Raw genomic sequence first — 12,131 nt, 5'->3', positions numbered from 1 at the left:
AAAAAAAAAAAAAAAAAATTGTAGGTCAGAGTGAAATGTTATGAATCTAAACATTATGGCTAAATCAAACAAATTAAATTAACAATCAACAAACTTATTTTTTACAAGCATTTTACAAAATGTCTATGGAAAAATGAATGGCGGATGAAATCCCTTGGTTCGTCTGCCTGACCCGGAAAAGGGCGCGACTTAGGCACTAAGTTCATTGGTTGTGTAATTCCATTATGCAGCCTGATTGGCTGCCAACATAGTCCTGTGCCACTGAGTGTATAGGGGGCCTTGGTCCAGTGAGAACATAAGCTCACAGTATCAAATGGTTCTTTTCCAGAAGAAGCTGTGGATGGTGTCCTGAAACGAACAATCTGGGTTTGTTTTGGTTCTCCAGTCTGCGGTTGTGCTTTGTGTTTGACTGCTGAGGCTTTCACTTCTACAATAACAGAGTCTGGTGAGAGAGTGCATGCAGGGTTTCTCCTCTCCTCTCATCTCGTGGCCCAGGGTTTAGTAGTGTTGAGAGAGTGCGTGCAGGGTTTCTCCTCTCAACTCGTCTCGTGGCCCAGGGTTTAGTAGTAGTCTTCGTAGTTCTTGGGGTTGAGGCAGTAGAGGAGGGCTCCTCCGAGGGAGAAGATGGTGGAGCCCCAGGCCAGGCCGTAGCCCCAGTTAAACTCGTGGTACACCCTCAGACTGACTGTCTCTATGAACTTGATGGGGAACAGCACCAAGCTGCAGGCCTGAAGCACCACTGCACGGGACAGAGGGAGAGAGAGAGAGAGAGAAGATAGTGAAGTCAATGCATGGTAGACACAGAACCACTGCTGTTTATGTTTAGGTTGGTTTGTTTCTGTGATTTTGACTTGATTTGACTTTCTTTCAATTCTGTCATATCGCTTGCAAGCAACATGCTCACTCATCAGATGCACTAGACAACAGTTTGTCTGCAGTAAAAAAAATAAAGGCGAGTTCAGCTTAGGCGATATATCGATATGATATCAATATCGTGATATGAGAGATATCTTCTTAGATTTTGGATATGATAATATGGTGATAAGTGTTTTAAAGGCCACATTACAGTAAAGTGATGTCGTTTTCTCAACTTAGCAGAATAGTCTGGTAGAGCTGTTCTATTATTTGCCTTTACCCACTTAGTCATTCTATCCACATTACAGATGATTATCAAACATCTCATTGTGTCAATATTATTATATATTATATTATATATTAATATATTTTAGTCAGGGAAGGAAACCCTGCCTTTGATCACAGTCTTGTTTGAATCAAAGTGCTTGTGACATCTCACATGTGGCTTTGACTTAAAACCCACTAGAAAATACAGAGCTATATTAATACTGTATCATGTGTCGCCATTCTGCTAAAAATAGCCAGCTATGATGTTTGGTCCATATCTCTCAGCCCTATAGTTCAGCTACAAGGGGCTGGATCTAAGATAGTGTAAGAGTTTTGGTATCTCACAAACGGCCAGTGTGTACGACTGTGGAACACCTGGCCTGCCTGCAGTCAACTGAGAAGAGATATCATACAGAATAAGATGGGAGAGTCCGGAGAGATAAAGACACTTTCTGTTTCCTGCCTGTTCAGACCTGCTTTTCAAATGGCCAATTAAACTGGCCACTATCTCAAGGTTGGACTGAAGCTGCTGAACTGCAATTTCCACACTGAGATGAAGATAAGAATATAGTACATACATATATTAAGATAAGAATATAGTACATAGATTATATGAAGGCACAGAATAGCATTACTGTAATAGTATCATTTCCTTCACAGTTTACCTGCGGCGAACAGCATCACAGCCACAGGCTTGTAGCAGCGACTCCTGGAGCCCACGCACAGAGAGACCAGCGCCACCAGGAAGGAGAGCAGGGTGAGCCCCACCCCCCCCAGCAACAGGGCCAGAGTGGCTATCTGCCAGTCTGCAAAACACACACACACACACACACACACACACACACACACACACACACACACACACACACACACACACACACACACACACACACACACACACACACACACACACACACACACACACACACACACACACACACACACACACACACACCCCAGGACAGGGACAAGGACAGGGGAGGAGAGAGGGACAGGGGAGGAGACAGGGACAGAGACAAGGACAGGGACAGGGGAGGAGACAGGGAGTTAGAGAGTGACATAGGTAGCCAGGGTTTTTCCTGCATAGAGGAGTGTTTGGCGCCCCCCCCCCCCCCCCCAAATATGTTTTAGCCCCTCCCCCAAAGGCCACAAAGGCCTGAGATAGTTGAGTTCAGGTCAGGACAACCCTGACTGCATATAACTCCAAATCAATCACGTTTACTGCATCATTTGAGAGAATTTCAAAGTTAAAGTCCCACATTTGTAACATTACCTTAACCCTAGAACACTAACGTGATTTAAAGTCACACCATCACTAACGTCGGGTGTTTTTCACCCAATGCAATATACCCCATAAAACATACTTCTCATCAAAATATCTTAAAGTACAACAATACATGGCAAATTGAGGTACCGGTACTCTTCTTTTGTTTTTAAATGTGAAATATCACAAAAAACACAAGAAAGTTTATTATGGGGGACACTATAAAAAATATGTCAAATTCGGGAAAAATGAGGTAATCGTTATAAAAAAATCCCCCCCCCCAAAAAAAAACAGGAGCTCCCAACTTCTCCTTCGGTCCACCCATTCATGGGACTTGTGTGGTGAAAAAAAAAAAAAAGTCACCACAATACCATTGTAACTAACCCGAAGATATTTTACCCTCTATCACTAACGTCGGGTGAAAATCACCCGAACACGTAGCCGGTAGAAAAAACCATGAATGGGAGCAGGGAAACAAAGCTACATTCAATGACGTCAGTGAGCATCCTGAAGGTACCTAAGGACCCGCCCACCTCAGACAGCAGCAAGACAATGAAAATCACGTGAATTAATTTGTCCGGGTGAAAATCACCCGACGTTAGTGTTCTAGGGTTAATTCAAACGTGTGAAAAGGTGTTGTGAAAACACATCACATCATGTGACATGTTTGTTGGGGATCAGCCTGACTACACACTAACCCAAAAGTCTAATGTACACACGACCGCAAGGCCCAATCCCAATTAGAGCTGCTGGGGGGAAAAAACACCGAAAAAATATTTTCTTTAAATCCGCAATTATTTGATGTTTTAGTCCGAGTGAAATGTTATGTGGTCTAAATATATCTCAACCGTTTGGTTTGAACAAGTAAAACTCTTTTTATAAGCATTTTAGGAAATGTCTGTGGGAAAATAAATGGCGGATGGAAATCTCTGGTACAGTGCTGAAGCAGGAAGTGACGTTCACTTTGTCTCTCTAGCTAGCCTACTATCTATATATCTATATATCTATCTATATATCTATATATATATCTATATATACTACTATGTTATAATCATGTTTTGACTCCTGAGCCAACCAGTCAACTAATAAAATAGTATAATTTAAATATTAATAAGTTATCAATAATTTAATTAATTAATTTCTGATAATATGCAATATGATGACAAAATTGTGTATCTATGAGAATCTGCAGCCTTCAATCAATCTGTTTGAACCAGAAATAGCTTTATTATCACAGTTTGGCAAAAATGATTTGCCAAACTGTTTGGCTCCGTTTTGAAGGGGAGGGTTGGCCCCTCCCCTTCAAAACGGAGCGTAATAGAGAGCCCCAGGAATGACGTATTTTTGTAGTCCTTCCTGGTTCTTCACTGTTTCTGCCTATGGGGTTTTTGAATGGGTTTTTGCCGCAATGCTTCAAATAAGGTCTCTGGGCAACGCAAGCTTAATCAAACGCGAACCAGTGTTCAGCGGGATAATCTTCACACACTTTCACGAGTTTTGAAGCGTAAATGCGAGCCCTAGAAGTAAAAAGCTTGTGCTAAACTAATCCAGAACTACTGTACACACAGTGTCGCATAGGCTTCCCCGTCACGTCAGTACTCAACCTGGACTGTTGTTGATGTGTGCGCTGCTGTGCACGATTACCCCGGGCTGAACCAGGTGAGGGAAAGAGAATTTCCGTGTTCGTCCTTTGAAGTGATGACGTTATTGACGTATAATATCCCCGTCGACTCAACAGTGTAGTCTCATTTATCCGTTTGCTAGCTAGCCGCCCTTTTAACAGCACGTAAAAGCTTAAAAACTCATAAAAGTGGTCCTCATGTGTGAAGATTATCCTGCTGAACACTGGTTCGCGTTTGATTAAGCTTGCGTTGCCCAGAGACCTTATTAGAAGCATCGTGCCAAAAACCCATTCAAAAATCCCATAGGCGAAAACAGTGAAGAACCCGGAAGTGTTATCATCGATGTTTTCCGGACTCGTTCCTGGGGCTCTCTATGTGAGGGAGACTCAAAAACAAGGGGTCAAAATAAGAGTTGGGATATTGATCATATGATCGGTCCCCCAAAGGCTCATTCTGAGCCAGGAAAAACCCTGACAGCTAAAACCAGGACACTCCAGAGAGGGAAGTGGAGACAGAGGGAGAGAGATACAGAGGCAGCGCTATACAGTAGGTCACAGGTCGCGCTGGTGAGCCGCACGCAGTAACATGGCCATGTTAAGTCTCACCGACATGCCTGCTGGTCACACGGTCACAGAGCAAAACCATTGCAGCCACTAACAAAACATTTATGGTGAGTGACTGCAGAGCAGAGTATATACAGTATATACTGTACATACAGAGTATATATACATACAATATATACATACAGAGTATATATACAGGCTGTTTGTGCTTCATATGATAATAAGAGGCTGCGTCAACTCCTCGCAGAAGAAGAAGTTGGCGGAGACTCAACTGTTTTTGATGCGAGCCACTGGGGACGCATGGCCAACGGCTGAAGAATGTGAACCATGCAGCAACACACGAAGCGAGCACAGCACATCCCAGAGCTAGTGAGAAACAAACAACATACACGCTTGGGTACACACACACACACACTCACGCACGCACACGCACACACACACACACACACACACACACACACACACACACACACACACACACACACACACACACACACACACACACACACACACACACACACACACACTAATGAATCCCAATGCAGCAGAAAAGCTAGGTGTTTCGGTGGGGTGACTCAGATAATGGGTATCCCCCCTCTTGGCTGATGCCAAGTCAGCAGCATTCTCAGCATTTCATTCAAAAGTAGTCGAAAAACACTTGACCAGCTCACAGACTGGAGATAACTCTGTGCTCTCTGCAGCTCACAGACTGGAGATAACTCTGTGCTCTCTCTGACCAGCTCACAGACTGGAGATAACTCTGTGCTCTCTGACCAGCTCACAGACTGGAGATAACTCTGTGCTCTCTGCAGCTCACAGACTGGAGATAACTCTGTGCTCTCTGCAGCTCACAGACTGGAGATAACTCTGTGCTCTCTGCAGCTCACAGACTGGAGATGACTCTGTGCTCTCTCTGCAGCTCACAGACTGGAGATAACTCTGTGCTCAGTCTGATCTGCAGCTCACAGACTGGAGATAACTCTGTGCTCTCTGCAGCTCACAGACTGGAGATAACTCTGTGCTCTCTCTGACCAGCTCACAGACTGTGAATAACTCTGTGCTCTCTCTGACCAGCTCACAGACTGTGAATAACTCTGCTCTCTCTGACCAGCTCACAGACTGGAGATAACTCTGTGCTCTCTGCAGCTCACAGACTGAAGATAACTCTGTGCTCTCTCTGACCAGCTCACAGACTGTGAATAACTCTGTGCTCTCTCTGACCAGCTCACAGACTGTGAATAACTCTGCTCTCTCTCCAGCTCACAGATTGTGAATAACTCTGCTCTCTCTCCAGCTCACTTTCTATCGCTGCTGGAATGCTGAAGCGGAAGCAATATAAGGAAGGCAGCAGGAGACTTGTAGGCCTGTAAGTCACAAAAGAGACATATACTCAGTCTAGTCAGTCTTGTAGTACTTGTAGGCCTGACTTGTAAGTCAGAAAAGAGAAAGATACTCTAGTCAGTCTTGTAGTACCTGAGTCCAGGACTCAGACTCAAAGTCCTGGAGTCATTTTTAGGAAACATGAACCGACTTGGACTTGAGCACTGATGACTGGATCAGACTTGGCCTTGGACTCGAGCGTTTATGCATTCAGACTCGGAGGTTGGAGACTGAGAGGGGGGCTTGTTCATTGATAAAGGCGTTTTTATTTTGCAATAAGCCCTAATAATTTGGCATCAGATATTGATAGCTATATTTACACCGTGACATTATTCAATGTTGTGCGAGGGCAGGCAGGTGTGTTCCACTTACATGTGGATTCACACACATGTTCAGTAACTCTGGATTCACACTCAGGTATATATATATATATATACTGTATATATATATATATATATATATATATATATATATATATATATATATATATATATATATATATATATATATATATATATATATATATATATATATATATATAATTATTAGATTATTATTAGATTCTATTATTAGATTATTATTTATATTATTACATATATATTTATATTATATTATTTATATTATTATATTATTAGATCAGATCACAAATGATCAGATTGGTGAAGACTTAATTAGCTATGAAAGGTTAAGTGAAGAATGATGAAAGATAAGCGATATGATCTTATTGTTGAGAGATGAATAGTCTTGTGGAAACAGGAGCCTGTAAGTAAACAGACAGGATGTTATGGTGAAGCATTTGATTACAGAGCAGGAAGTCATTTACAGCACACTGAGTGCAAAAGCATAAATAACATCAAAGCCCCCTGTAGTGTGGGGGGAGAAGTTCACATTGAAACACTTGGCTTTGATTATGCTTTGAAATGTTTGTTTCATTTTGTTAAGTATCAAAGATGTGGACTTGGACTTGCGACATGGACTCAAGTTGCACTTACGTGTAAGTCGCGCACACCCAGTGATTTGAGAATCGACCTCAAAAGACTTGAGACTCGACTCAGACTCGAGGTTTTGGACTTGTGAACAATCTTCATTTATTTGTATCTTTTGGGTGCATTAACATTAAATAAATTGCTACTAATAATAATGTCAACTAACTGATACTGTAGCTAATAGATAAAGGAGTGAGGACGGTATGCTTTGAATTCCAGCCATGCAGTGTAAACAGACTAGATGGCATGCAGCAGATGATAGAATGCTCATCCATAAGAGACTTGAGACTTTGACTAGCAAAAAATGACGTGAGCATCTCTGTAAAGTATAGGCTACATGGCATTGTCCATCTCTGTAAAGTATAGGCTACATGGTATTGTCCATCTCTGTAAAGTATAGGCTACATGGTATTGTCCATCTCTGTAAAGTATAGGCTACATGGTATTGTCCATCTCTGTAAAGTATAGGCTACATGGCATTGTCCATCTCTGTAAAGTATAGGCTACATGGTATTGTCCATCTCTGTAAAGTATAGGCTACATGGTATTGTCCATCTCTGTAAAGTATAGGCTACATGGTATTGTCCATCTCTGTAAAGTATACGCTACATGGTATTGTCCATCTCTGTAAAGTATACGCTACATGGTATTGTCCATCTCTGTAAAGTATACGCTACATGGTATTGTCCATCTCTGTAAAGTATACGCTACATGGTATTGTCCATCTCTGTAAAGTATACGCTACATGGTATTGTGCATAATATGGAGCCAAGGAAGAAATATTAAGTATTGCCAAGAATACTTCCTCTCTATTGAGGCAGAAAATCATTAAAACATTCACCAGCGGGGGAGAAAGTGACGGCACATAAGCTGCTTAAAATGTAGTTCCCACTCTTGTTGGAGGGAAACTTTCTTCCAGGGGCCGAGCAGCTCAAATAGAAACAAACATCAAGTACGTCTGACCAAATATGGAGCATGAAGATGATTTAGAGTTTAAAAATGGCCGTGCCACCACAGGATGTTGGAAGGAGCCCACAGAAAGCAGAGCACCCTGTTCCCTCAAGCCTGCAGCTTTCACAGCCCCCGCGGCCCCCGACCAGAACCACCCCTCGCCTTCTTCAGCCTTGCTCCCATTGGCTGCCTGCCTTCTTCAGCCTTGCTCCCATTGGCTGCCTGTCTGCGTCACTCACATCACACCACGTTCAAATGTTGCATTGCATCATGTCATGTCTTTTCTTCCATCTGGTGGAAGCATTTTTCAATCAAAGGTGAAACGGCAGAGATAAGATGATAGATAAGATACGATTATAGTGCAAGTCTCCATGCACTTCAATACAACTGGCCCCAATGCAAAATTGGAACACTGTGACGTGAGAGTTGTCTGTTCCTTCTATTTAGGGTCGTTGAGGCTGGATGTGTCCAAGTCCCATCGTTGGAGCCGTCTCCTCTGGGCTCGACCCTGTGGCTTCAGCCCAGCCGATCTGCAGTCCAGCTGGCCCGGCCCGGCCCGGCCCAGGCCAGCCAAAGCCTTTATCAGTGCCTCCATGAGACAGCGGGAGGCGGAAAGACATCTCATCTCCCGGGTTTGGACCGGCCCCTGTGCACCGTGCGAGAGAGGCAGCCAGAGCTGTAGCGCTCCAAGGCTTGAAGGGCAGAGGAAGCGCCAAGCGATGAATCGCAGCCCCGCGTGACGACAGATGGGACGGGAGATACCGTGTGTGTCCATCAGCCCCGCGTGACGTGACGACAGATGGAAAGGGGAGATACAGTGTGTGAGATCCAATCTGAGTCTTAATTATTTGCCCCACGCGCATGTTTAATTATGGCCCCACGCGCGTGTTTCATTATGGCCCCACGCGCGTGTTTCATTATGGCCCCACGCGCGTGTTTCATTATGGCCCCACACGCGTGTTTCATTATGGCCCCACGCGCGTGTTTCAGGGCTGCCGAGCTGTTTATCAGAAAATCCACCAGGGCCCCAATTCAGTCTCCCTTTGTCTGAGACGACGGTGGAAGATCTGTGTCACAGAAGAGCCTCGAGTCCCTCTCGCTCTCTAACACAGTGGTTCTCAAATGGGGGTCCGGGGACCCCCAGGGGTCCGTGGCACTTTGCCAGGGGGTCCGCAAAAAAGTTTTCAGGAAAATAAAAATAAAAACTTTTTTGTTGTTGCAAAAGCTTCATAGTTCAACGAAAATATGTTATGCTTTAAATCTAAAATGGTTCATGGATTACATTCTAATCTAACAAACCTATCGAGCATGTTACCGTGGAAACAATAAAGCTTAGCCCAAAATCACAAATCAGAATGAGGGGGTCCCCGGCACTGACCCTCCCCTCACACTGACCCTCCCCTCGCACTGACCCTCCCCTCACACTGACCCTCCCCTCACACTGATCCTCCCCTCACACTGATCCTCCCCTCACACTGACCCTCCCCTCGCACTGACCCTCCCCTCGCACTGACCCTCCCCTCGCACTGCCCCTCCCCTCACACTGATTCTCCCCTCACACTGACCCTCCCCTCACACTGCCCCTCCCCTCGCACTGCCCCTCCCCTCGCACTGCCCCTCCCCTCACACTGCCCCGGCACTGGAGCACTCGCCTCTGGCACGACTGCTCCACATTCCTAGCCCTGTGGCGAGGCCCTGTATCTGTTATACTTGACATATGACCCCTTGTGTGAGGGAGAGAAAGAGAGTGTGTGTGTGTTGTGTGTGTGTGTGTGTGTGTGTGTGTGTGTGTGTGTGTGTGTGTGTGTGTGTGTGTGTGTGTGTGTGTGTGTGTGTGTGTGTGTGTGTGTGTGAGTGTGTGTTTGTGTGTGCCTGTGCGTTAACATGTTTGTATGTGCGTGTGTGTGAGGACTGGGTATCATTTAAAAAACTACGATACCAGTACCAATACCGATACCAATAGAATACCTTGTTGGATGCCTTTCTTCCACAGGTGTGTAGTACAGGGGCCGGTTGGACCAAGTGGTCTTACGACTGGTCTTAAGCTACGCCGGTCGTAACTTTACGACCTAGCAGCTACGCCGGTTGCACCAAGAGGGCTTAAGCCTTCTTTTCACTACAACCAGGCGTAACTCTTACGCCTGGTCAGGAGGAGGCGTAGTGCCTGCCTGTAACAGAGATCTCCGCAGCAGAGACCTTTTTGAGTCCTTACCGTCATCGTCACCGTCATCATCGTAACGTCGCCATCGAAGCATGATGTTAGATTATAACGAACTAGTTGTGTGGCTTAGCCTTCCCAAATGTTGACGTTAGTTTTTTAGAATTTAATACATAGAATTGGGAACGTTACATTCAATTTCATTCAGACTGCTTGGCACTAATCGCTGCTGCCATTTTCCCCCGGGGAGGAGGGATGGTGTCGTGACGCACATACAGTAGTGGGTGACGGCACGAGGCACATTTTTGGGCCAATCGGGGCACATTCCCCGGCAATTCACATGGAGGCGCATTGCAACGACCAGCGTAGTTAAGACCAGATGTAAGCCCTATTGGTACAACAGGCGTAAGTCCACTCTAAAGACTGGTCTTAACTAAGACCGACGTAGGAGTTACGACCAGGCGTAGTTAAGACCACTTGGTGCAACCGGCCCCAGGTGTGTAGTACAGGTGTGTAGTACAGCCATACCTACGTTACTGGTGGCTCTTGTGTCCCGGGCATTGATACACTCCGATTGCCGATGTGGGGAAAGTTGTAGACTAGCATAATTATGCTTCCTCCGATACATGTGTAGTTGCCAGCTGCTTCTTTCCACCTGACAGAGAGGAGTTTCATTGGCAGGACGTAGTGCATGGGAAGATCACGCTATTCCCCCTAGTTCCCAGGTGCCCCACCAAACTACCAGGACACATAATCTGGCTTTCCACCCGCAAGGCGCAGGCAATTGTGCCTGTATGGATGCCCGACCAAGCCAGACGCAACACGGGGGCTCGAACCCGTGACCCTCGTGTTGTACTACCAACATGTACAGTAACACTTCTTCAGCGCGTATGGTGATATCTCACTTCTGTTTTCTAATTCACACTGACGAATGTTGTAGTTTCCTGGACACACACACACACCACACACACACGCACACACACGCACACGCATGCGCGCACACACACACACACACACACACACACACACACACACAAACACACACACACACACACACACACCACACACACACACACACACACACACACACACACACACACCACACAAGTCCAGAACATGTGAGCTGCCAGCGAACAGGATTGATGTAATGCTCAGAGCATCAGAGCATCAGAGCGTGAGGTGAGGAGGTGAGGAGGTGAGGAGGTGAGGAGATATCAGGGAGGGAGAAGCTCAGATCAATAAGAGCAGCCAAGCACAAGCTGGCCTGGAGGAAGTGGTCAGTCCAGCGTGTGTGGTGTGCACTTCCTGTGCTGTGCTGCTGACTGCATGTCTTTATATGGCACCAAACTGCACTGACAGGGCAGAGCAGAGGAGGAGCAGCCAGCCTCACTCATCTCTCATTACTCATCTCTCAGACAGAAAGAAAACAGTTTGTCACACTAACACAAACACTCACTCAGCTCCCCGGCCACAGGCAGGCAGGCAGCAGCATTACAAAGAGAGAGAAAACTACGACTAGACATCAGGAGTTGTGGCTTTACGCACCTTTTTCATTTGTAAGTTTCACAGCTTTGTAGGCCGATAAATCTTGATGAGGTCATCATAGTATGTCTATATAGCAGTGATTCTGAGTCCTTCTCATATCAACGACGCCTACTACACTACTACTACACTACTACTACTACACATCACATCTACACATCACATCAGAGCATCGGACCCCCATTTGATGAGATCTTGTCTCTCGGATGGACCCAAATCTGAGAATATTTTTATTGACAGAGATGATTTTGTCCAGAATTCCATGACTGTCTGTATTGTAGGCCCTCATTAATGTTTTGGCTGCACCTGTGTTTACCCTGCATTTTACACAAAATGGCTGCTGTGAAAAAGGCCCATTGTGTTAACTTCTTGTAAATTAAAAAATGCTGAAGTTTAACACTTCATCAGTTTGCTGGGGACCCTCTGAAACCCCCTCAAGGAACCCTGGTGGTCCCTGGACCCCACGTTGAGAAACACTGGTAGGCTATATATGAAGCAGCAGCTTATCAGATTGATATGAAGTGCTAAATTCCCAAACTTTGT

The 12,131-nt window shown here is 45.3% G+C and overlaps 1 protein-coding gene across 1 annotated transcript in view; it reads right to left on the bottom strand.

The window, feature by feature from the left end:
• Nucleotides 1–560: 560 nt before the first annotated feature.
• tmem47 (transmembrane protein 47) overlaps nt 561–12,131 on the bottom strand; it is a gene marked incomplete at its 3' end in the record, with an annotated part of 12,519 nt that continues 948 nt past the window's right edge. The window contains exons 2-3 of the mRNA XM_083648461.1: nt 1,788–1,928; nt 561–739 (exon numbers count right to left, since the gene is read on the bottom strand). Of these exons, the coding sequence (XP_083504587.1) occupies nt 561–739; nt 1,788–1,928 (320 nt within the window). The remainder of the gene's footprint in view (nt 740–1,787; nt 1,929–12,131) is intronic.

The sequence above is a fragment of the Poromitra crassiceps genome (genome assembly GCF_964638095.1).
Source record: "Poromitra crassiceps genome assembly, chromosome: 12".
NCBI lineage: Eukaryota > Metazoa > Chordata > Actinopteri > Beryciformes > Melamphaidae > Poromitra > Poromitra crassiceps.
Note: the sequence above shows the minus strand (reverse complement) of the source record. Positions and strands in the feature narration are given on the sequence as shown.